This window comes from Lissotriton helveticus, chromosome 11, assembly GCF_964261635.1.
Source record: "Lissotriton helveticus chromosome 11, aLisHel1.1, whole genome shotgun sequence".
Taxonomy (NCBI): domain Eukaryota; kingdom Metazoa; phylum Chordata; class Amphibia; order Caudata; family Salamandridae; genus Lissotriton; species Lissotriton helveticus.
In genome coordinates this window covers 358956609-358983328 of record NC_136072.1, presented here as the reverse complement: position 1 = coordinate 358983328, position 26720 = coordinate 358956609, and the positions used below count along the sequence as shown (strand labels likewise).

Genomic DNA, 26720 nt, shown 5'->3' with positions numbered 1-26720 from the left:
TAGCTTCTTGAGCTGGCATTTGGAGAGTTGCAGAACTCTATTGCTCTGCTTCCAATGGTGGGTGCTTGGTTGGTGGATGTTTAGAACCGGGTTTGCTTGTATTGATGGCTGGAGGGGGTGTCAGATGGCTTGAGGAAACCCTGACGGCTGACTGGTCTGGTGTGAAGGTTCTGTCTGTGGGGGCAACTGATTCGATGTTAGTTGCGGGCTCGTCTGTTCTCCTTTCGAAAATAATGTCGAGGGGGCATTTCCTCAGGGCGCTGAGTTGCTCCTAGAGGTGTTACTCATGTTTGAAGTTGTTGTGCCAATTTTTTGTTTATTCCGGCGTTTTCGTTGTCTTTTCTTTTCCCTTTTCAACAACTGGTGTGAATTATGATTTTTGGATGGTTCGATAGGGAATAATTTAGCGTCTGCTGTCTCCGTGAGGTTCAGGGAAGGGGGACAGGTTGGAACTTCAAGTGAGGTGGGCCCTGTGCCTGGCTAGGTGCCTGAGTTAAGGGCTCGGACACCAAGGGCTTCTTTAATTCCGTTAGGGTAGCAGCAGCACACTGATTGCACCAGTTGAGTTTCGGACTGGGCTTTTTTCATAAGAGCTTTGAGCGCCTCCAATTTTTGGTTGATCCCAGCGGTGTACACGGCCAGTGTGTTTAGTAGGTGCACCTGCAGATCCATCTTGTCTGAATGATATGTTAGTGCAGCTGACGTTGTTTGAAAGGTTTGTAATAATTGGGACCATAGGTTATTAAGGTTGGCCAGAGGAGAACTGACCTGCCTTTCAGACTCTTTGGGTTCAGTAGTAAAGAACGATAGGTCTAAAGAATTGTGAATTATGTTGCTGTTGGACCCTTCTCGGATGACCGTTTGGTCGGCTTGATCCCCTTGTTTCACCTTGACCAGAAAACATTCCGATACTGGTTGGTCTGGGTTGCTGAAAAAGGCTTGCGAGTAGGCCATGACCTGTGATAGTAAGACTTTGGGACTCTTTCGTAGCTTGTCAGGTTTAGATTCGGTTGAGGAGTAAAATGCAGATGGAGAAAGCAGGCTTAAATTTAAAAATAGTTGAAAAGTTGACGGGTGGACGTCTCTAGGGATGAATACGTTGGGAGAGGCTTGTTTTAGATGAGTTGTATGTTGAGCTGAGGGTTGAAAGGGAGCCTGTTGTGATTGACTGACGTCCAGGGCTTCTCGGGGGCTTTTGCATGGAGATTCTGTTGTTGATAAAGCACCGGATTGCCTTGAGTTGTCAGGCCCTCCTGCAACCCTGTGGATCAGTGGCAGAACCGTAATTTGATGTGGCAATAGCTTTGAGGCTACAAGGGTGGGTACCTGCGGGGGGGGGGGAGGAGGGGGAGGGTGGTACCTGTTGTTTGTCCAGGGTGCTTGTTATTTTCTTCCATGCTATCGCTGGTACTGTGGTCCTAAATTAGTACCTTAATTAGGCCTTGATTTTTGTTGGTTTGGATTGTTCTTTAGAGCCAAGTGTTTGTTCCTCAGCGGTTAGATAGGCGTGTACAGGCCCTGGATTGGAAGCTTTCCTTGAATTTGCTGATGTTTGGTGAGGCGAGGATGCCATTGAGGGTTCTACCAGAAGATCGCGGAGGTCCGATTTCTTTCCACCTTTTTGAGAGGGTTTTGATGGGGCTTTCCTTACTCGTCCTGTTCTCATCCCGGGAACTTTAAAAAAAAATGTATTTAAAGGGCTGCAGGGCTTCCTGATCATTCCTGGTGATTCCTGTCGATTGGTTAAGGTAATGGTTCGGGTTGGTTGGTTGATGGATTGAAGGAATAAAGTGAATGAGGTTAGTTAAGCGATTACTTAATTGATAGATTGATAGATTGAATTAATATGAGCCCTTGACTTTTTTTGCTGTAGCTTTGTTGTATTGTAATGCAGATATTATTGATTATTTACTTGTTTTCACTGATTTTTTTTCTCTCCGGTGAATTCATTGATTGCTGAGTTGGTGATTTGATGGGATTATTTTATTTTTTATTATATATTAAGAGCCTGCCTGCTTGCTAATGCCAGATGACCCTTAGATGATCCTTAGATGATTCTTGGGTGACCGGTTTTCTAGGGTCCAGAGCGATCGGAATGTCTAATATTTCCTAGTTTTTCCTTCTAGACCCTCCCATGTGTTGGTCGCAGTGTTAGAGCTGGTACTGATGGAACTGATGACCGTTATTATTGTTTGATTTTGCAAGAGGTGTTTTTTTTTTCAGACAGTCTTTTTTGAAGTGATTAGTAAAAGGTGGTGGAAGAGCTGGAGTGGGCTAGAGGAGCTGGCAGGACGCTCTGGCAGAGTTGCCGGCAATGCTTGATATAGACGGACCACCTCTGCGGGGACTTGCACTGGACCGCCAACGGCCGGACTTTCTCCCCCAAATTTCGCTGGCTCCCACTTACTATTTCGTCGTTGCAGTTTCCCCCTGAGTGTCTTGAATCTGCCTCTCCTCTGTGTCCGCGTGTCTACTGCCTCTGCTGTCTCTGATGTCTCAGGGGTCCAGAGATCCCGCAGTGTCTTGCCTCTTCTGCCGGGTCACAACTTCTGGGTCATGCTGTAGCACCTCAGCTCCCCACACCTCACCCTCACCTTGCCCCACCTCGCCCCACCTGCCACCCTCTGCCGCTGCCCTGCTCACAGCCTTGCAGTGGCTGCTACTGGGGGCGAGAGACTAGGGTGGTGGATGAAGGGCGGAGGGCGGAGGTCTAGAAGAGATGGTGATAGACTGCCACCATGCCCCCCCAGGCCACAAGCCACAGGCCATGGGAGGGGCACAGGTGTCACAAGGGGGCCAAGGAAGGGCCGCTACACGGAACACCGCAATCCGCTTTACAGCCCTCAGCAGTCCTGGTCCACGCCAGCCGCTAATGAAGGCGGAGGTCGGGACAGCGGGAGCGGGTGCAAGAGCGGTGGAAGCAAAGCGTCTCCCTCGCCGTGGCAGAGCAGCGCAGATGATACTGCCGGCTGCGATGAGGAACTGGGTGGAGGTCAGGGAGGTGGGCCGCAGCCGTGACAGTGCCTGCCGCCTGCCTCGCCTCGCCTCGGCTGACTGCCGAATGCAGAATGCAGGATGCGGACGCTGCGAAAACACGGACTGGAGTCACCCCTGTGCTGTGCTTGCAGGTGCAGGTGTAAGTGGTAAAATGAATGCCATTGTAGAGTTCAAAGTTTTGCCAACGAAGGTCCAAAAGGGTCTGGTGCGTGGGCATTCGCAAATGATATGTACTATGTCACAACCAGGATTGGAACATCTCCAGCAAGTAGTATGCAATAATAACCCAGCTTGATGTAGTTTAGCCGGTGACCAGTGCCAATCATGGAAAAGAGCGCACCTCTCGAACACCTTTGTGCAACCCCTCTAGAATTTGATCACATTGAGCAGTAGAATACAAGATAGATAAGCGAGATTGCCATTTAGTCCGAAGAGTATGAGAAAGAGGTTGCGAAAAAAGAGGGAGCGAAAAGGTTTTATAAAGACCAGAGGTCACCCCCTTAAACTTCCTCCATAGTTGCAGATAAGATAATATTGGAGAAACCTGAAGCAACCAAGGTGAAGAACCCAATTGTTTCTTTAGACATTGTTGAAGTTGAACGTATTTTTAGAGGAATGCTGGATTGGAAGATAAAATTCCTCACAAAGTTGGGGGAAAGTTTTAAAGTCTCCATTATGAAGAAGTTGATCTGGAGAATAAATGCCGGCTTCTTTCCATAAAGGCCATAAAGTACGACCATTGATACGAATAGCTGAATTATTCCACAAGGGGGCTTTAATACGTATTCGCGGAGTTAGACTTAATATGCGATGACCCCTCTGCCTCTGCTCAGATCGGATTTTTCGGATCGGAAGAACTAGTACCACTACCATATAAAAGAGAAAGTCCTGAATCTTGAGATAGGACATGACGTTCAACTGATACCCATTGTGGAATGTCTTTAGATTTGGGTAAAAAATATGAGAGTTGGGAAATGTCTAAGGCAAGTGAATAATGTTCAATGGATGGAAGACCCATGCCTCCATATAACTGATGGGCCTTTAGTTTAGCAGCAGCAAGACGCGGTTTAGCTGAGGCCCAAATAAAGAGCTTTATCTTGGAATCAATTGATCGAAGAGTAGCTAAAGGAATTTAGAGGAGGAGCATACCTAAAACATAAATGAATCTTGGTAGAGTAACCATCTTAATCGCTTGAACTCTACCCCACAAAGATAATCCTAGAGCTTTCCACTCCCTGGTGACCAATCCCTCTGCATTTGAGAAAATAAAGGAGCTAAATTGTCTGCAACCATATTTTTCAAACCTTTATTAATCAAAATTCCTAGATTCTTTAAAAAAAAAAAATGTTTATTGCGGAGAGCAGAGGAAATACAATCAAGCAAGTCTACTCATAGGCACTGAAAAATGAAAATAGCCAAAATTATCATACAGGATAATACACAGCCGTGTAGCCCACAGCCCGGAGGCCAGGCGGCGGAAAGTCGGAGAGTGCCACAACGAAAAACATAAATGTTTGCATGAACTACATATGTATCGCTAGTATCCGCTGTTTTGTTTTTTCCCCTCACATGTCTCCCATTGATCTTATCTCTCAGTGTCCTTCACATTTAGTTTTTCAATAAAACCACAATCTAACATATAACAACAAACAAACCCCCCTATACTTGGCATCGCTAATAAAGTATGTGTAAATAGTTTGATTACCTCCACATGGCCCATTAGGGTACAGCCATCACAGTCATAAGCAAACATCTGGGAATCAAGACAAATCGCATAGCAATACAATATGGAACATTAGTACGCGTCCAATAGGGCACTACCCAGAAACAGGTCCCTCCCCCCCTGCCTCCCGCTACCTCCTCCTCGGATCCAGACTCCTCAGGGGTAAACAGCTCGGCACTAGTGGCATCCGAGTCATCACTGGGCAACCCCTCAGCACACATCATTCTCCATGCTAGTAAGTCCTCCTGAAGCCTCTCATCTCGGCGCGTGCGCTGCATGTGTGTTTCCTCAGCCAAGGACCATTCCCTAACGTCTCGGAGCCACAGGGATAGCTCGGGGGCCCTCTGCCCCATCCAAGTGATGGCCACGCGCCGCCTCGCCAACACCAGTAGCAACTGTAGCAGCTTATAGGACAAATTCCTCTTTTTGGGCTTGGGGACCAGGGCCAAGAGACAATGAAGCGGAGTCAGGGCAATCCGGAGACCCGTGACACGGCCAATGTGCTCCACCACCTCCTCCCAGAAGCCACCGACTCGCGGGCACTCCCAGGCCAGATGTAAGAATCCGTCTCTCTCCGCCCCACACCTAAGGCAGTTGTCCCGCCTATCTGCAGAGATACGGTTCAGGGAGACCGGGGTCATGTAAGTGCGATGTACAAAATTAAAGTGGATCAGTTTAAACCGCGCATTGCAGGACACCTTCCGAGTCAGGAGCCCAATACGTCTGCGCTGGCCCGGCTCCAAAGTAATCCCCAGGTCAGCCTCCCAGGCCACCCAAGACGGCGCGACCGGCGGGGCCGAATCCCGTCGCATGGCTGAGTACAGTAATGTGATCAGCCGCTTCCCTCTGCCGCAGGAAAGAAGGATGTTGAGGGAGTGGGTCAACGGGGGCGCCTCTGGAAACTGGGGCCATGTCGCCCTCGCCATCTCCTGGAGTCCCCTATAGTGCAGGTATTGTCCCCTGCTCAGGTCAAAGGCTTCCATAGCTCGCTCAAAGGACACGAAGGAGTCGTCTGGATAAAGGTCCGCCAGAGTCTCACATCCGCCGTCCTGCCAGTCCCGGAAGGACATATTCTCCTCCATTTGCTTCACCGGGCCAGAATCCACACCGGCAGCTCCTTATGAAAGGGGGCCCGCCGCAAGATCTTCTCGACAAACCGCTGCCAGACCCCTGCGGCATGTCACACCACATAGGGCAGGGCCTCGTCTGCTCCCCGTCCCTTCATCAGAGCCACCTGCAACGTTGTCTCGTCCGCCCTGCCTGCCAGGAGCCATAGCTCCCAGTTGTCCGCGCCCGCGAACCACCTCGCGGCCGGCAGGAGCTGTGCTGCATAATAATAGAGGTCAAACCTCGGAGCCTCCAGGAAATTCCTAGATTCTTAAGGTGTGAAGATTGCCAGTGAAAAGGGAATCCATAAATTGCTGATTTCGTAGTGCCAACTGAAATGGGTAATGCTTTACTTTTGTCCCAATTTATTTTATAACCGGAAAAGGAGGAAAAATCATTAATAATTTGAAGAAGGGCTGGGAGAGACCGGGGAAGATTAGTAAGAGTAAGAAGAATGTCATCTGCATATAAGTAAATTTTAGAATGTCCAATTGGAACGGGGACACCTGTAACATCATCAGATTGTCGAATTTCAGCAGCGTGGGTTCCATCGCTAAGAGAAAAAGAAGAGGGGACAGCGGGAAACCCTGACCTGTACCTCTGCGAATTGGAAATGGGGTAGATTAAAAGCCCCCACAATTGACTTGAGCTAATGGGCTATCATACAATAAACATACTTTATTAATAAATTGGTCACCCAATCCAAATCTGTGCATTATTGTAAAGAGATATTCCCATTCAATATGGTCAAATGCTTTCTCAGCATCAAGTGAAAGGGCCAAGGCATCTTCTGGAAGATGTTTAGCAGACCATAACGTGTGAGGCAATGTGCGAAGATGATTTCTGGAGGAACGGCCCGGGACAAAGCCCACTTGGGATTATGTATGAAGGAGGGCAATACTTTGCAAAGACGGGATGCAAGAATACTGGCCAGGATCTTAATATCAGAATTTAATAAGGAAATAGGACGATAGCTTCCGCATAAAAGAGGGTCTTTGCCTGGTTTGGGTAAAACAGCTGTAATTGCTTTATTAGAAAGGGGGCCCAAGGAGGATTCTTTGTCAGCCTCTAGAAACGCAACATGTAAAGTATCAATCATATTGTGACCAGTCCATCTATAACCTTCGGCAGGGAAACCGTCCTCTCCAGGGGCTTTATGGTAAGGCAGAGCAGTGATAGACGAAGAAATCTCTTCTCTTGTGATATTACCTTCAAGTAAGGCTCTGCCATCATCAGAAAGCTGCGGAAGATTCAGCTCCGCTAGAAAAGATGACATCTTATCCAAATCAAGTTGATTACTTGGGGTATATAGAGATTGATAAAAGGAGGCAAATTCATTAACTATTTCCTGAGGTCTGGTGAGTTTTTCACCTTGAATTGACTTAATAGCTGGAATAGCCATAGCAGCTTCTCTTTGACGTAATTGTACAGCCAACAATCGGCCAGCTTTTTCTCCTTGTTCGTAATGTCTCTCTTTCATCCTTTGCAACGCATACTCAGCCTTAGATGTAAAGAGACTATTAAGGGACATGCGTGCTTGCTCCAATAATTAGCGATTTTGTAAAGTAGGGTCCGATAGATATAATTGAGAGTAATGTCGAATGTCTCGTTCTAATTCTGTTTGTTTTGCAATATTTTTCTTATTAATAAGAGCAGCATTCCACATGAACTGTCCTCTAATGGTGGCTTTTGCTGCTACCCAAACTGTTCTCTTAAAAGAGACGGAGTCCTCATTGATAGTGAGATAATCTTGGAGATGAGATTGCAAATGAAGTTTACCCCCAGGTGTCCTATATTTCTGTAGACTCATTCACTATGGTTTGCGTCCTGGTTTCGATAATCCTAAATTTAGAGCTAGAAGAACAGGAGAGTGATTGGATAAGGCAGCTTCCAGAATTTTAGAATCTGTGACCAATGGAACTGCTTTGTGCGAGGGAAGAAAGTAATCTAGACGGGAGAATGTGCCATGCAATGAAGAAAAGAATGTATATTCCTTATGTGGATGACTGAGATGCCAATGGTCAACCAAACCATTATCAGAGAGTATATCTGCTGCATTAACCCTGTCAAACTGACGAGGATAGGATCTTGTACCAAATTCCAGTCCCCTCCGAGGAGATATTGGGAAGCATTAATCTCTGTAAGAAGACGATTCAATTGAAGGAAAAATTGTTTTTTAGTACCAATGGGAGCATAGATTGATCCAAGACAAATTGAAGAATTCCCAATTTGTAATTTAGCGAAGACATAGCGACCATCAGGATCTGACCATGTCTTGGAAATCGTTATGATAAGAATAGCCACTCCACATTTACGGACAGGGTTAGGGTTGGTAGAGTCATTTTTATGTATGCTGCTATGAATGACCGTCCCAACCCAGTCTCTACTGAGTTTGTTAGACTCCATTTCATCCACGTGTGTTTCCTGCAATAAAGCTATGTCCACATGTTTGGAATGCAAATAAGAGAGAACTTTCTCCCTTTTAATGTAATGGGTGAGGCCGTGTACATTCCATGTAATAACAGATAAAGGATGAGCATGAGTCCTAATAAAAAATATTCAAAAGATCGTAATAATTAGTATAGTAAACAAACAATAATAAAGAAGAAGTATATGGAAAAGGGGGGGAAAGGGCAGAATAGGAGGGGAAGTTACTCTGGCTATTAAGTGAGGAAAAAAGGGCACAGTATCAGAAACGTATAGGATAATAATGCAAAAGAAAAAGAAAGGAGAAGAAAATGGAAGAAAAAGAAAAGAAACTTTAGAAATGAAATAAAGATCAAACAAAATAGAGTTACGTTAATATTCAAGTAAAAATGAGGCAAATGTTTATTTGGAAGAATAAATATAAAGAGAGGAATGTGGGGGGTAGGGAAGTTAAAAGAAGTGAATGAGATATGAAGAAAGTTGGGAAACCTAGACTGTGAACCGCGGGCCTGGGCGCACTGGAGCACCACCGCGGGATAGGACCCCATCAAAGAAAAGAAAAAAAAAAAGTATAAATCAGCCGAGTAGGTGACAGTGTAAGGTAGGGAGCCCATAAGGATGAATTGACAGAGATATAGGTACAATAAAAGAAGATAGAAGAGTAATGAAGACAATTTGAGAATGCCACAAGTAATAATTAATCAACCAAATACTAAAATAACTACATTAGATCATGCCCTTAGGATCATGTCACATTCTATGAATGCAATAGTGACAAACAAAACTGTAACATGGTAAAACGATAGGGATATAGTATAGGAAGAGTGCAATACATGATGGCAGAATTATGAGGGGTTCAAATAACAGTAACTTCTAATAAAATGCGAGTTACTAATATGAAAACTCATAATGAAAAGGGCACAAAAGACACGAAGTGTATTAGCACTTAATATCCAAACAATAACTAGAGAAATATACATTGAAATGGTGTACTACAATGAAAAGGTAACGTACTACACTATTGAATGATGGGGAAGCATGCATAATCATAAAATTCGGACATGAAAAGAAAATAAATACCAATACTAACTGTAATTCATTGAGCAATATATTAATGATAAAACATACATATATAGATAAAGTAATTCCAATACCTCTGAGAGTGAATGAGGACGAAGAATACGCATGTCGTTTTCTATGAACTATGTCTAAACATGCAACAAATAATTTGATAATTGGCAAATGAACATCTCACGTCAGGAAAGTGATACTGACTATAAATCATCTAACAATGTATGTATAGATATATTAACATAAAGAGGCGAACAAATTAAATCTAGTAATAATATTGATGAATAGAGACCAGGATTGAAAATAACATATAGTAATAACTATAGCAAAGCATATAAATAGACAATTACATAACAGTAAATTAAGCTAGTATGGGGCACCAAGACACCCAGGGTAAAATGGCAAGTGATGAGCCTTCCCTGTGATCGGGGGGATATGGGGTCCCTGATCTACACCTAAACTATTTAGTTGTACAGTGCAGTTTCCCACACACAGGGTATCACCCAGATGCTAGAGTCACCTACCTCCGTCAGGAATCGGATTTCGTCCTACCCACCACACGAGCCTCGGTCCTGCCCACTGGTATCCCTCGAGATCCTAACGTTATACAACCAGTTTCCACCACCAGCTGGGCATGGCACAAGCTGAGCAGAGTCACCCGCACACAGACACTGTACTCCTCCTCTCTCCCCCTACCAAATGCCCAATTATTACCTATCACAAGTGAAAAACTGGTGCAAAGAACTTGTACCAAAATCAACATTCACACACTAGGAGACCTCTTTCCCACGGGCCATGTGTTTGACCTGGAGGATATATCCACGTTCTCAGAGGCTACGTTCATGGACAGGTTCATTCTGGCTAGACTACGCTCAGAGTTACGAGATAGATTTCCAGACTATCTGCTGGAACCCCCTTCATTTCCCCCCTCACACTAGTGATAGGCAACAGCAAAGGGCTCCACCTTATATCCCAGATGTATAGGGCATTTTCTGACCTGGTGCCAGTGGACGATGTAAGGGTGCGTTCAGCATGGGAGTCAGACTTAGGCAACCCAATCACGGACGAACAGTGTCTGGCATGCTTTAGGGTTACCAGAACAGTGTCATTGAACAGCAAACATAAGCGGATACACTTTAAATTCCAGCGTAGAATTTGTTACACCCGCCCGTACACACAAGATAGATCCTTCTAGACCCCACACCTGTCGGCGGTGCCAGGCCCCACAAGCAGACTTTTCACATCTTGCCTGGACTTGCCCACAAATCCACGCTTTCTGGGTGGAAGTCCATAAACTTCTAAGCAAAATGATACAAATCCCGATGGTACCTCTGCAGGAAATAGCACTACTGGGATATGTGGTACAGATTCCCTTAAAAGTTCGCAGATTTGCTGCCATCTCCCTACTCCTAGCTAAAATAGAAGTTGCTATTTTTTGGGGCAGCACGAGAGCACTGACAACGACTGGATAAATCCAAAGCTTAGCAGCTTGTTCAACAAAAAGTGATTTGTATGCCTGTACTGTTCCGACTTCTTCTAGACCCAAAGATATTTGGGGGCCGTTCCGAAAGTTTCTTGCGTCACAGCAGCAAGGCCCTCCTATGCAACAAGAGCAAGTCATTGAGCCGACGGGGGTGGGTTGCAAGGGACGTAGTATTCATAATGTGAGTGTATATGCCCTACATACTATGATAAGTGGAACTATAGATCTAACTGGGACTGCATGGACTAATGAAGGGTCGGAAGGGGTCTCCTTTGAGTGTAGGACTAACGGGTATATTGGTGGGGTCTTAGTATACAACAACTGTGTTGTGATTACCGTTGCGCCGCCCTATTGTGCCTTAATGATTTTTCTGAAATGGATATGTCTAACTGTACCTTTATATGTAATACACTTGAACTCTGTGCTCTGCTTTGCATTTTCAAAACTGCTAAATAAAGTTTAAAAAAATAAAAATAAAGTGTAGAGACAGAATGTAAAGCTGAGTTTTTATCTTCCTGGAAACAATTGACTCTGTTCAAATCTCTACCCCGCTGCCTAGAGTTACTAGATGCTTGTGGACTGTGCACCGGCAATTGTGAGGGAAAGGAAGATGGTTGGAACTGATCACAATGTGAGGGCTGTGTTCCCATATCCTGGGATTTGACATCATCTAGAAATTTTTGTAGAAGTTCAGGATCATAGAATTCCTTGGATTCTCCATTTCTGGTGATACAGAAGCGCGCAGGTTCAAACAACCCATACTTGATGTTCAGCTGACGTAATTGAGGTCGCATGGAGAGAAATGCCTTCCTGCGTTCATTCGTCTCCTTAGAAAAGTCTGCTGCTACGTGAATGTTATGACCCTTAAAAAGAAAAGAGCCTTGTGAGCGAGCTGCAGTCAATATTTGTCGGGTTTGCTCATGACGAAGAAAACTGGCAAAAATCGATAATAACGTTTTTTGCTAAGTGTCTGCTAACAGAACTCACCGCTTGGGTTGCTGCCAGTAATTTACTCCCAAAAAATCAAACAAGGTTTATTAAAGGCATGGGGACAACTATTAATATTCAAATGCTAGTTCTTATAATGGAAATGGCCAGGAGCCATAAGATGAACTTTCACTTATGTTTTATTCAGTTCATACGTCTTTATTTTAAAGTATTTCATTGTAAAAGACAAACATAAAAACTCTGCTCTCAACTTAGCACAGTGATGCAATAAATACCATTGTTAAAAACAGCCCATCATAACATTAGGAATTTATGAATAAAAATTAAACCCCAAGCACAATGCACCTCAAAGTAAGTCTACTACAAATGACATACAAAGATGCTTATGTACAATAAAAAGACATGATTAAATTTAAAGATGTCAGAAAATGCATAACAACGATATTAAAACAGGTGGTCGACTATCTGACTGTTGGGTGCTTAGCTCTGAAGATCCAACACCACCCCAGAAATGTTGCCACAGCTATAGCCACTGGGTCTGTTGTATTGGTCCGTAATAGCCATAGTGCCTCCAACCCCTCCCGTGTTCTCATGTTTATACAAATCGGTTGTAGCCATTTTCTCCGGGGAGCTGAATACTCGGGGCAAACAAAGAGAACATGGCCTATTGACTCTTTTTGATCCCTGCACCATGGGCAAAACTCATTTGACTGTCCACGCCATTTACTAGTAAAAGATCTCAAGGGGAGCGACAAGACCCTAAACTGATGATATAGCTTCCTATCCGCACTCTTTGTGATGATATCCCAGTAGGCCTCTAAAGAGGGGTCGAGTTTGTGTACCAGGAATCTACCCGTCAAAGAGGTGGGATCTGTCTGGGTGATGAGTTGCTGTCTTACAGTAGCCCAATATAGTGCTTTAAATTCATTTTTGGTGGGAAAAACATCATTGGTTGGTGCCGACCACAACTGGCCAAGACCCATATTTTCCAAAAGTGTTCTTACTTGTTTAAACCAGGGAAGGCTACCTGACCCCACTATGGATCTAAGGTCCGAAATTTCGTTTGCAAAAAGTGCCAGATCAGGAGTCGTCCAGATTCTCCTCCACAGAGCTACTGTTCTAAAACGGGCAACATCGTCAATGGAGTGGCAACCCAGATCGAGCAACAGGGGCTTCATGGGACTGAATTGGGGAAGGTCAACTAGATTACGGAGAAATTTATTTTGGACTCTGACTAACGAAGAAAGATCAGAGGAAGCCTATAAGTCCGCCCCGTAACAAGATTGCTGAACTTATTTTGCCATTATATATTTTTAACGCCGGACCTATCCTTTTAGTCAGGGATGTTCTCTGCTCCTTAATTAGGCACCCTGTCAGCTGGGCAAACTTCAAGGAAAGTACATCAAGCTGGGGTTTCCATCTAAGCCTATTTTCCAAAACAACCCCTAGGTATGTCATAACATTCACCTGCTCTAGCTCATGACCATTCATGCTAACATGGCCCTTACCCGGCCTATTTTTAGTCAGTACCATGAATTTTGTTTTGGTGACATTGACCTGAAGGTCATTATGTTGGCAAAATTCCTCAAACTTATTTAATGCGGTCTGAAGACCCCTCTGGGTTTTTGATAAAATAAGGGTGTCATCCGCAACAATAAGAAGCGGGAACTTTGTGCCACCTAAAGAAGGGGCGTCTGTTGGAGTTTCAGCAAAGTACTGCACGACCCTGTTAATGAATAACAAAAACAGTGTCGGTGCAAGAACACACCCCTGTCGTACACCACGGGTGACGGGGAATCTCTCAGTCACCTGCCCCTGATTACCCCATCTAACCTGTGCAAAGTTTGCCTCATGTAATCTAATAACTATTTCCAAAAGTTCATGAGGAATTCCCATAGATCCTAATGCATCCCATAGCTTAACTCTTGGAACTAAATCAAAAGCAGACTTTAAGTCCACAAATGCTGCAAAAATAGTTCCACCACCCAAAGTAACCACCTTCCAATAAATTAGAAGGAATCTATACACCTGGTCGATCGTAATGACACAGGATCTAAAGCCTGCCTGTAGTGGGGACAGAACGTTCTCTTGGTCCATCCATACCTGAATCCTGGCTAACACCATCCTTGCTATGATTTTCTGAATGGCGTCTATTAAGCTGATGGGACGATAATTCCCCGGGGCCGAACGATCCCCCTTTTTAAATATTGGTAATATCTCGCCCCCCCCGCCAAGAATCCGGGATTGGGGCCCCCATCACGATAGCATTAGCTAGTAGAGTGATATAAGGCACCCAGTTTGGGGAATCATGTTTAAATAATTTGGCCGGAATGCAATCCATGCCTGGTGCTTTACCAGCTTGTACCAATCTGAGTGCATTCTCTACATCCTTACAAATAAACACTAAAGGGGAGCGCATAGTCGGACCCTTTAGAAAATGGTCAAGAGGAGTGCAGGGTGTTTCTGGATCAGAACCCCTAAACTGGGACTCAAAGTGTTTTACCCAATCTGCTGCAGACACAAGATTTACTGGAAGCTGCATTTCGTCAGTACTACCCCATTTGACGATCTGCCAAAACTTTGTCTGGCTATTCGAGCTGCTTGCTTCGAATAAATCCTGCCAATGTTGCTCATCCCAGTCCTTCTTGGCCTGCCTTTAAGCTTTTTTATACTCATACCCTGCTTTCCTGATATTAACTGTAACTAGAGATTTTAAAGTTTTAACCAAAGAACTGTACGCCTGACGGCATGAGTTATTGTACCATTTTTTCCCTGATTTATAGGATAATGGTTTACCGGGTTTAGCATTTTTAGAACAAAGTGTTTTCAAAACACCAAAGAGCTTTTCATGGAGTGCAGTAATATTCACTGTCAAGACCTCCTGTTCGGCCAGTGCATGTAGCTCGGTCATAGTAGAAGAGACCTCATTAGAGATCCTTCCCAAAATCAGGGGGTCGTCTACTTCCCTATTCTACTGGACCCTACGCCTATCATTTGAAAGGAGGGTCTCTGCGGTAGCGATCTCGGTAGGTACGTTACTCTCCAGTCTACCCTCAATTTTTAAACTAAGGAGGAGCGGGTTATGGTCGCTCTCCGGGCGAGCGTAGATTGTCATATCATCTAGATAGGGCCAGTACTCTGCCTTAATTAGGATATAATCAATTCGAGTAGAATTGATACCATTGTCAAATGTTGCCCGACCAGTTTTGTCGGAACTGGATCGTCCATTGACAGCTCTTAGTCCCCACTCAAGGCACAGACCCGCCCACTGTAAGGCAGCCTCAGTCAATTTCTTAATAGGTTTTATATCAAGTCTTGGAATATTCCATTGTGCATCTTCCTCTGCAAAAATATCATCCCCCTCAAAGGGCAGGGGTTCGAAGGTACAATTTAGGTCACCTGCCACAACCACAAACTTTTCCCTCCCGATGAAGTCAAGGAAGAGATCTAGCTCATTTAAAATACCCCGGCTCCGCCCCCCTGGTAGCCCACGAACATAAATATTTACAATAACAATTTCCATGTGGTTAGGCCCGGTCAACCTTACCCCGAGAATGTCCCGGCTGTGCACTAATACTTCCGTAGGCCTAAAGCTAAGCGACTGCCTCACCCAAATAGTTAGACCACCTGACAGTCTACCCCTTAGACTCCTGGTAGCGGGTTTATGAAAATTATACCCCACACGGTAGACAGGATCAGGGGCCCAGCTTTTTTTGGAAAATTAGGATGTCGTGGTCATCCACAAAATCAGCCCACTCGCTAATAGCAGTTTTACTCGATGCGATGTTCCACGAAACAATCTTAAGCAAAGCATCCTGGGTAATTGGCTGAATATATGCAGTCACCCTCGGGTTTAACCCTGTTTGCATCCCACCGACTATAAGGGTCTCTTCAACCGAGGAACCCAAGGACGGCATATCCACACCCTATCCAAAACGTTCAAAATATGGACTACAGTCTCCACCTCTAAAGAGACACCAGACGTCGTGCCATTTCCAGCAATTTCACCACCCGCCGGTGTGCCAACCACTAGATGGTCCCTCTCTCCACCGGATATGCTTGCGTTAGCGTCACTGCCTATCGCCTGGGACTCAGTAGTACCACCAATAGAATGTGTAAGTCAGTCTACCCCCTCTAAGCCTATAAAAGGCTCAAATCGATTTGACAGGGGGAGGTGGTGCACCACCCTGTCAAAAGGACTTACACCACAGGTTGTACGGCTTTACAACACGTTCTTTTACACCGCGTGCCATTACAACGCGGTTTTTTCAACGCAAGTCGTTACCACGACTTGCGTTGGAGGGGGTGCGGACTTAGGAATTTTTTAATTTACTATTCCAACACCAGCCTACCTACAGTAGGGAAGGTGTTGGATAGTAAATTTAAAAATTCCTTGTCCTGAAGCGCCCTCCAGTGCAAGTCGTGGTAACGACTTGCGTTGAAAAAAGCGCATTGTAACGGCGCGCTGTGTAACATCCGCGTCGTAAATGCTGTTCCCCTACACCACATGGTCTCCTTTTACGTATATAATGTGAGGGGAAGGATGGACCACATTTTACACCAACATAGAAGTAGTTTAAACCTAAGGTTTGGATATCTCCCTCTCTCCCAAACCTTGGTTCTCTGCGAATAAAATCAACTACCCAAGGGTCTCTAAAGTTCACAATAACGCAGTCACCTTCTAGGTCCTTGACACTACTACCCACCCAACTCACCCTCCTAACATTTAATATCTCTGTATTGGAAAAGGGGGGGAGTGTTCTATTCTTGTTAAGCCAGAAGATGACTTTGTTTCTCAATTCCCTGTGTGTTTCAACTTTCTCAGCACCAATCCCTGGTACTCCCACCAAAATAATCGTATAGGGTACTGACTCGGGGGGAAGATTTATACAAGGAAGCCACTGAAGAGTACCCTTATTACCCACGAAAACAGGCCCACTAGGCTGACTTTCTACTGTTTGAGCACACGGTGCGGGTTGCTTTCTAACCACCACACCTGCCCCCACACCCTTGTTCCCGGTAGATCCAGATGTAATGCTCTCTGCAGGGCACTTCTCCACACAGGGTTGGGCAGACTGAGTAACAGAGTTTGCAGTAGTAATTGGTTGGACAGCCCTACTGCAACTACTAAATCCTGTGACTTGGGAAGCAGAAACTGATGCCTTAGGACTCTCCATAACTTTCGCTAGCCTATCCAGTGTGCTGGTATTCGCTGTAACTAGTTTTTCTAGCTAGTTCAGTGTGAAATTAATCATTCTCATTCTCTCGAGTAACGGTAGCATCAAGGATTTAACTAACTTTTCTATTTTTTTCTAGGAACCCCTCATTAATGCTATCTTGGGCAACTGATTGGGAAATGTCTGAAGAGGCCATGGGCGGGCAGGGAAGCTGCACAGACTGTTGGGGAGCCTGGTTTAAATTGGATTTTTTTGAGATTTTGGCTGTGGCACCCTTCTGGGGACCACCCCCTCTTTTTCTTTTACCGGATATAGAAGTAACTTTCGTATTTGTACTCGCTGGTGGCACCGGGGTTATAGGTTTAGGTGGAGGTCTAAGTGGCGAGAAAGATGTAGAAACAATACGCCGCGAGTTACTAGAAACTGTACTAATTGGTGTTGAACTTAGAATGGAACAAGCCACTGTATTGTCTGTCTCTCCCTGCATAAAACTGGATCTTGGGCTCAGAATATCTAAAGTGTCTTTTGGTATGGGATGTTCGGGGGTAACTGCTGACCCAATTATACCCAATGAGGAGCGCTTTCCTGTTAAATGGTCTAAAGACAAGCGTTTCTCAGTAAGGGCTATCTCTTTTTCTAACACCACTGCAGCCTGTTTAATGAATTGGTCAATAGTACCTGTGACCACCCCACCCGTAGTAGAGAGGGTAACATTACGACCCTTCCTAGAGCGTTGAGCCATTTTGCCTAGGTACCAACAACTATAAACACGATAAAAGATACAAAAAGATTAAAACAGTATAGACAATAAAGACAATACCCAAGACCCAAAGATTAGGGGGGATGCCCGACCCGGCCTCGATCGTCTTCGGACGGCCTCAGATGGTCCCGCCCTTGTCCCAGGCTTAACCCGGCTTGCCCGCGCGCGTCCCGCGACTCGCGGGTATGGGCGTGTCTAAATAGGTACTACTGGAGACGGGAATAGTCACCAGTTACGTTAGATCATCAAGCGCAGTGTTAGCTGGTCCTCGCAGTCCCGCTCCTATAAGGTAGAGTCTGTTGTGCCCAAAGTCGGCGTTCAGAGCAGTAGAGTGTTGATCCTTGGTAGCCAGGTAGCAGGAACAAATGAAACCCAAAATGCACAGGCAGATGGCTACGAGTGATTTTAGCTCAGCTTTTGGCACAGTGCACAGAAATATTCTTTGGAACAAATTAACGAAAATGGGAATCTCACAGAGTTTGTTGAGAGCGATACAATTGCTATATACTAATACTTGGACAAGAGTAAGTTTGGGCCAAAAACAAATGGTGATAAGGGACAAGGCTGAAGCAGGGGTGTGTTTTGGCCCCAACCTTATTTAACTTGTATTTAGCTGGGATTTCATCAAGGCTTAGTGAAATTAATTCTCACTCTCCGACTTTTGCAGGTTTTAATGTTTCACATTCACTTTATGCCGACGATATTGTTTCAATAAGCTATACCAAGGTGGGTCTGCAGAGATTAATTAATGAAAGTGCACAATACGCCTCCACTCATGGCCTAGAGATTAACTAAAAAAAGACAAACTATGCTGGTGACTAGAGGGTTGGCTGTAAGACCAAAATTGAGAATGGAAGGTACTGTATTAGAATCGGTCACTGAATATAGATATCTGGGTGTTATAATAGATGCTAGGGGCACAGATAAAAACCAGTGCGCTGCACTACAGAGAAGAAACAACTCATTAATTACTGAGTTTTCCATACTTCAGAATAACTTAAGGGCTTCCCCATAACCAACTATTACAAATTATGACAGTTAAACATGTGCCAACTCTTGCAGATGGAGTAGAGACCTTAAGAGATTGTGCTGACAACACCATAGATAAGCTAGTGAAAGAGACCTACTGACGTCTGTTTAATCTTCCGCGACATTCTTCACCGGCACAAATCTGACTTGAGTTCGGACTTAAACGATAGAACCTAAATAGCTTAGGAGCTTATTTAAATTTCTGCCACAAAATTAGAAGGGATAATAATTCCTCGCTTATGATAGTGGTGTGGGAGGCAATATGCGATAATAAACCTAAGCAGGCACATGAATATTTCATACTGGCGATAGATACATTCAATGCGGAACAACTACGGGCCTTACCTCTTTCACAGGTGGCTTTTAATAAAGTTATAAATGGGTGCAGCAAAAATGTTCGTCTTTATGGGATAAAGCAGTACTGGCAAAGAGATCCCATGCATGGACAGTTATTGCTTCGTATGGTATGCTAAAACCCCAAAGATATTTAGGAGACTCAAATAGCCAAAGGGCAAAGTTGAAGCTGATGAATCTCCGATTTGGAAATAGCCGATTTCTTGGAGACGCCCCTATATGGAAATTGATGAGTAGTGAGAGGGTGTGTCGCCTCTGTTATTACAAGAGGGAAGACATTTGGCATATCATCTGTAGCTGCACTGCACTAATAGAGGAACGTAGGAGGCTGCTAAGGTCAGACTTTAATAGTCAAATTATACGAACATGTCCACTAGTAGTCATACCCAGTTTACAAGGAGAAAGCTTGCAATTTACGGATAGACTTCTGAAGTTTAAAGAAATAGTGGAGAAGAAATTGCTTAATTGTGGACAATGAGGATGGTTTTATTTATACTTGGTTTTATACATTGATGAAAAGTTTATTTTAATTATGTGTTCTTAATAATGTATGAAATGTAAGAAGAATTGTATAATGTTTTTTTTAATTGTAAGTTTTTAGCAACTGAACAATACATTTTTCATTCATTCATGGCAATAATCGGCCTCGGGGGTGCTGCAGGTCTGTGCGTGGAGGGCCAATTCTATGAGCACATTGAATTTCAAGAGGTGGAGTAAAGGAGATGCCAGTCATTATTGGAAGGGTATCACAGAGAAATATGTTTGTGTTGTGTCCTTCAATATTTTCCAGAAATCCAAAGAAGCGGACATAGTCTCTTCTACTGCGATCTTCTAATTCAATGATTTTACTGTGCAGAAAGAGAAGATCTTCTTCTGTGTTTTAGACTGAATCAAGGTGATTTTCCATGGCCATTATTTTAGAGTCAAGTCTTTCAATTCTGGTATGAAGATTTGTGAGGTCTGCTCTAATTGACTAAGTTTCTTCAGCCAGAGATGCAATTGTGAGGTCCATACCTTCCAATCGACGGTTGACCCCAGAAATTTCATGTAATATACATTGCATGGTATCCTTTAATGTCTGTTCACTATGAGAGGGCAAAACTTGGGGTAAATTTGTTGAAGAGGACGAGTTCTCCTTCGTTGGCATAGCAGTAGATTGCTTCAAAACTTCTGTGAAGAGCGGTTGTTCAGGTACTTTACTCCCATTCTTATTAGTAGACATTTGTGTGTTGCGCTTCATAGACGCTCTACAGTAACGTATTGATGTGGCAACGCGGTATGAAGCAATTGTAAGAATAGTCTCACAATTGACAACTAGAAGCAGAAAGTAGCAATACAACATGGAAAGCAGTAGCGCAAACCAAGCTTGTCAGACATGGCATATGCGGAGGCAATAAGAAAATTTCATGAGAAATACATGTTGAGGAGAATAAAAATACAACACCACCAAAGAGTTAAATAATATTTGCCCTCTCCTCAATGAACAAGTGAAGTACCATAAAAAATAACATAAAGGACTATACCTACCTATAGTCCTAATACCATTACCAAATATTCAGTCAGTTGGCAGTGAAAAAGGTTCAACCGTTTATTAAGCAAAAATACTCTATAGAGGAGCCTCTCTGACCCTCACCCATCAGGTGCGCAGAGAAGACTGCTGGCTTGCATTCAAACATGAGGTTATATACTTTTCAGTTCAACACATATAATCACTGTAAAAGGAAAACACCAGTTGGCCCCCTAGCTCCAGGAAACGACCATATATGGCACAGCTTGGATAGGAACAAAGGCATAGCTATCTATTACTGGGGAGGGCAGGAGGGGTAACTCCCTTTTGTCTCAGTGCTTGGGAAAGAAGAGGCGGCGCCTTCAGGAATGCTCTAATCACTCCCAAAGCCAGATGCGACCTGGAGTCTAAAAGAGTAAAGTAAACAGGCTATCTTCAGCTGCTACCAGTAACTCAGATGAACAGGGAGCTTGAAAACAACACGTGATCAGCACGTGATCGCATCCCGTGCTCGAGCACATGTGCTGAAAATTATGTCTGTATGGTTCTTGGCCTTCTCTTCTAGCAGCAGATTTAGAGAAGGAAAAGAGAGTTTCTTCCTAGCAAAAAGACCTATATATCAAGCGGAAAGTATACATATAGATACATCATGCTTACAGAACATAGGTCCAATACCCCTTATGCACGGCAAATCTGGGGCCATATGTACGAAAGTACCGATTTGCGAATCTTTTTTTGCGATTTTTACAGAATCGCACATTCAGATTCGCAAATCGGTATGTATGAAAGAAATCGCAAATAATTAGCGATTCCTTAGAAATCGCTATTTATTTGCGATTTTCCCTAGTGCGAGTCCTTAACATTAAGGAATCGCCAAAATAGCAAAATCGCACAGAAAAATCGCAATTTTTGCAAAAAATCGCAATTTTGCGAATTTCGCAATGAAGCCAATCAGGTACTCTGGTGCAGCATGATGACATCACAACCAGGAAGTGATTGACTACCCATGCTGCACCTGAGTTCCTGATTCAGAGGCAGAGTGAAGGTGTGTTTGGGAGAGTGTACTGTGTTCCTAGAGAAACATGGCTGAAAGTGGAGACACGCCCAGGCAGGAATCCCAGCAGCAGGAAAGCGAAACTTCCAGGAAAAGAAAGCAAACATTTTCTGAGGCAGAACTGGAGGCTTTGATAAATGAAATGGTGTCAAACCATGAATCATTATTTGGGAAAAAATCCAGGGAGGTGCCAGAGAGCCGCAAAAGGAGAATTTGGGAAGAAATCCAGCATAAGGTGAATGCTGTGGGTGTGACACCCCGGAGTGTGGAGGACCTCAGAAAGCACTGGTATGACCTGCACCTGCGCTCCAAAGAAAAACTAGCTGCCAGGCTGGAGCAGTCCAGGATAACAGGTGGTGGGACCTCATCTGTTTCTGACTCCACACCCCTTGAGGAACTGGTGGAGGGGACCCTGCAACCAGAGAGTGTGGGAGGAGTGGCTGATCTTGACAGCTCTGACCAGCCAGCATCTGGAAAATGTAAGAAGCATGCCCTCACACCCCTTACACCCCCAAACACCCCCAAGCTGTGACCAAGGATCAGGAAACAAGATAGGTAGTCCAGAGCAGGCACACAGGCAGACATAGCAATGCCTGTAAGTCAAGAAAACGTCCCCTTTGGATAAAGTACAAACCAGATACTACACTTACAACCTCATCCTTATCAACAGGGTTAGTTCACTCCACATAGCATAACAAGAGCAAAGATGATGCAAAAAATAGAAATTAAAAGCGTATACAGTTCATTTTAACATTTATAAAAGAAGAAAATACAATAAAATGATTGCAAACATATCCTAACACAATAAAATAGTTGCACAAAAAATCATGACACAGTGGGAATAATACATAGAAAATAATTCTAATTAAAAATAGAAGAGGACACAGTAGTCAGACTTAATTAAATCAAACTCCAAATTGTACGTATATCTTGAGTGGAGAAATTAATTTGTCCAATGACTTAGCGTGTCACAATTCAAATTGGCATTGACGCTTTTCGGTTTGGCAACTTGATTAAAAGCCAACACCTTCTTCAGGATTAAAATATAAATTCCCACATTTTACTGTACATCTGCAAAATACAAAGTATAAAATATAAGATACACCATATATGACTTAACACCATTTCTACATCGCAGTACAACACAATGCACCTGCATGCTTTATGACACTGTAACCCCATACATTCAGACCATTTTAGCTTTCATCTTACATATCGACTCATGATTCATAATATACTTCAGGCATATAGCCTTGTTCAAATGGATTTATACAGCCTTGTCCACCATTAGAGGATATACAAAAGTACTTTCACCTCTTAAAGCAGACGCTATCTTTACCTACTTATTATATACAGATAGTCGGTATTATGAACATTCAAACCTCATAGAGGTATGTCCATTACACAACATTACATTTATCAGGGCAGTGTATCAAAATTTGTTATTACCTCATTCAGGATATACAAGACCCTCCAAAAAACTCCAGTGCTTGGTCCAACCCTTCTTGTTAGGCAGGCCACACAAAGTGGAGCCGTCTAAAGAAATAATATATATATATCAATATTTGTATCATGATAGTTTCTTAGTCATATAGCAAGGGGCTCTTGTCATATTATACATACAGCTCACTTATTATGATTTCTTTAGACTCGTCACAGGGAGGACCGGCGATAATAAACTGCAAACTCTTGTGGTTCTACAAAACGGATCAAGGGAGAAGAATGTTCATACACCTCTTATTTTTACCTTTCCTATGTTTTTCCACAGAAGGATCTCATTAATAGTAAAAAAACAACACGTCCCATACATATCCAGCTATATATAGCCGTAATGCAGTTAAATAATCAGGGGGTCCTATCTATACCGCAGCAACTGCATAACGGCTATATATAGCTGGATATGTATGGGACTTATTTTTTTTTACTATAAATGAGATCCTTCTGTGGAAAACATAGGAAAGGTAAAAATAAGGGGTGTATGAACATTCTTCTCCCTTGATCCGTTTTGTAGAACCACAAGAGTTTGCGGTTTATTATCGCCGGTCCTCCCTGTGACGAGTCAAAAGAAATCATAATAGGTGAGCTTCATGTATAATATGACAAGAAACTATAATGATACAAATATTGATATGTATATAATTTCTTTAGACGGCTCCACTTTGTGTGGCCTGCCTAAAAAGAAGGGTTGGACAAAGCACTGGAGTTTTTTGGAGGGTCTTGTATATCCTGAATGAGGTAATATCAAATTTTGATACACTGCCCTGATAAATGTAATGTTGTGTAATGGATATACCTCTATGAGGTTTGAATGTTCATAATACGGACTATCTGTATATAATAAGTAGGTAAAGATAACGTCTGCTTTAAGAGGTGAAAGTACTTTTGTATACCCTCTAATGATGGACAAGGCTGTATAAATCCATCTGAACAAGGCTATATGCCTGAAGTATATTATGAATCATGAGTCGATATGTAAGATGAAAGTTAAAACGGTCTGAATGTATGGGGTTACAGTGTCACATAGCATGCAGGAGCATTATGTTGTACTGTGATGAAGAAATAGTGTTAAGTCATATATGGTGTATCTTATATTTTATACTTTGTATTTTGCAGATGTACAGTAAAATGTGGGAATTTATATTTTAATCCTGAAGAAGGTGTTGGCTTTTAATCAAGTTGCCAAACCGAAACGCGTCAATGCCAATTTGAATTGTGACAGGCTAAGTCATTGGACGAATTAATTTCTCCACTCAAGATATACGTACAATTTGGAGTTTGATTTAATTATGTCTGACTACTGTGTCCTCTTCTATTTTTATATAGAATCATTTTCTATGTATTATTCCCACTGTGTCATGATTTTTTGTGCAACTATTTTATTGTGTTAGGATATGTTTGCAATCATTTTATTGTATTTTCTTCTTTTATAAATGTTAAAATAAACTGTATACGCTTTTAATTTCTATTTTTTGCATCATCTTTGCTCTTGTTATGCTATGTGGAGTGAACTAACCCTGTTGATAAGGATGAGGTTGTAAGTGTAGTATCTGGTTTGTACTTTATCCAAAGGGGAAATTTTCTTGACTTACAGTCTTTTGGAACCCTACACCTTTGGTTGTTGGGGTCCCTCTCTTTTATTAGAGAGACATAGCAATGCATCATGGGAGATGTAGTCACATGTAAATCAAAGTGCGAAAATTGGTGCTAAAATAGTCAAACATATATTCTGCAGGTCATGACAGGGAAACAATACACCAATGTAAATGAAATAGGTGTGAAAAATGTATTTATACAGTGCAAGTTAGTACAGTCAATTAATGTGTCCTGTTCTGTCCACAGCACCATCATCAACACAGCCCTCAGGCAGTGGGACAGTCGGTGAGAGTTTTGACTCAGGAGATGCCGGCCAAGATGTGAACACTGACGGGGAGGACAGCCCCGTGACCACTCACAGGCATAAGAGGAGACACATTGTAAGACCACTTGCGCCAATACAGGATGATGTAGATGCAAGTGTTGAAAATGTTACCAATGATGACACACAGGCACAGCAAGTGGGACCTGCAAAAGACCAGCATGTCCCACGAAATGCAGCCAGGCGCAGATGGCGCACGACCAACAATGTTGAAGGGCGAGGATTCTGTTTTTCCGGCCTGGAACTCAATATGTTGCAGGTGCAGCGCCTGCAAGCCAAAAACATTAAACTATTACAAAGGTAGATGAGGGAAGGCTTCAGGGGACTGAGGAATGACCTGAGGGATGGCCTACAGGCGGTATGTGAGGAATTGCGCACAGAGGGTGATGCTAGGCGCGGAGCTTTGCAACGCTAAGATTTGTATACCCGGGCCATCAACCGCTTGGCGGCTACAACAAGCATCCAGGCCAGGCGCAGCATTGAGATGTAGCGGCAATTCACACATACTGCACAGGACATTGCAAATGCACTTTTGCAAGTAACAACTGCTGTGGATGAGTTGCGCCAAGTACGCACAACAGGCCCTGGAGTACTAACTCCAAGTGAAGAGGATATGCAGTCCAGTCGGAGCAGCACCACCCCACCACCCACCTTAGAGAGGCGCCGTAGTGGCAGGACCAATAGGCCTACTCCTTCAAATTAGCATCAGGCTGTGCATCATCTCACTCTAATGTCACTCTTTTATTCTTCTGAGCACTGTGACTGAAACATGTGCCACACATATGTAGTATGACTACTGTGCCTGAACGTTTTCTGTTAATATATATCCTGCAAGTAAGGATTAAAAAAACACATTCACACGTACATGATTTGGCTTTGTGTATTTTTTTCTTACCTAGAAATAGTTGCGCGTAATCTCATCACGCCTCTGGCGGCCAGCCGCTGCAACAGCTCTACCAGCTACCATACGTCCTGGTTCAGGCCCGTCAACGTCAGAGGATCCTGAGTCACTCAGCTCCACTGGTGTCCCTTTTCTTGTGGCAATATTATGCAGCATGGCACAAGCCACCACTATTTTGCAACACGTATTGGGGCTGTATTGGAGTGCACCTCCACTTTTATGGAGGCACCGAAATCTGCTTTTCAGGATCCCAAATGTCCGTTCGATGGTGCCTCTGGTTGCAATGTGTGCCCTGTTGTACCTGCGTTTACTAGCATTGTTGGGATTGAGGTAGGGAGTCAAGATGAAATCCCGTACTGCATAAGCACTATCACCTGTGGGTTTGAAATAAAAGGTTAGTCTGTGAAATGCACATGGTAGTTGTTACAAATGATCCCTATGTCTGAAGGTATTTACAGAGTAGGTATCCCTCGCCAAACTCCCCTCTTGAGAGTCTACGGTATATCCCACTGTGACGGAAGATGAATGCGTCATGTGTGCTGCCAGGGTACTTTGCTACAATGTCAGTAATGATGTGTTTGGCATCACACACCACCTGAATGTTCAGTGAGTGGTAGCATTTCCTGTTCCTAAAGATGTATTCATTGCTTGAGGGGGGGGGGTATAGCAACATGTGTGCCATCTATGCATCCTATCACGTGTGGGAAATGCGAGATTTGATAAAAGTCCTGCTTTGTCTGTGCTATTGCCTGTGGTTTGCTGGGGAA

The 26720-nt window shown here is 43.6% G+C and overlaps 1 protein-coding gene across 1 annotated transcript in view; it reads left to right on the top strand.

The window, feature by feature from the left end:
• The window catches only part of TM4SF19 (transmembrane 4 L six family member 19), a 296020-nt gene extending 270059 nt beyond the window's left edge, over nt 1-25961 (top strand). Inside the window, exon 5 of the mRNA XM_078667357.1 lies at nt 24977-25961. Coding sequence (XP_078523483.1) covers nt 24977-25054 — 78 coding nt within the window. The 3' untranslated portion in view covers nt 25055-25961. The remainder of the gene's footprint in view (nt 1-24976) is intronic.
• The last annotated feature ends 759 nt before the right edge of the window (nt 25962-26720 follow it).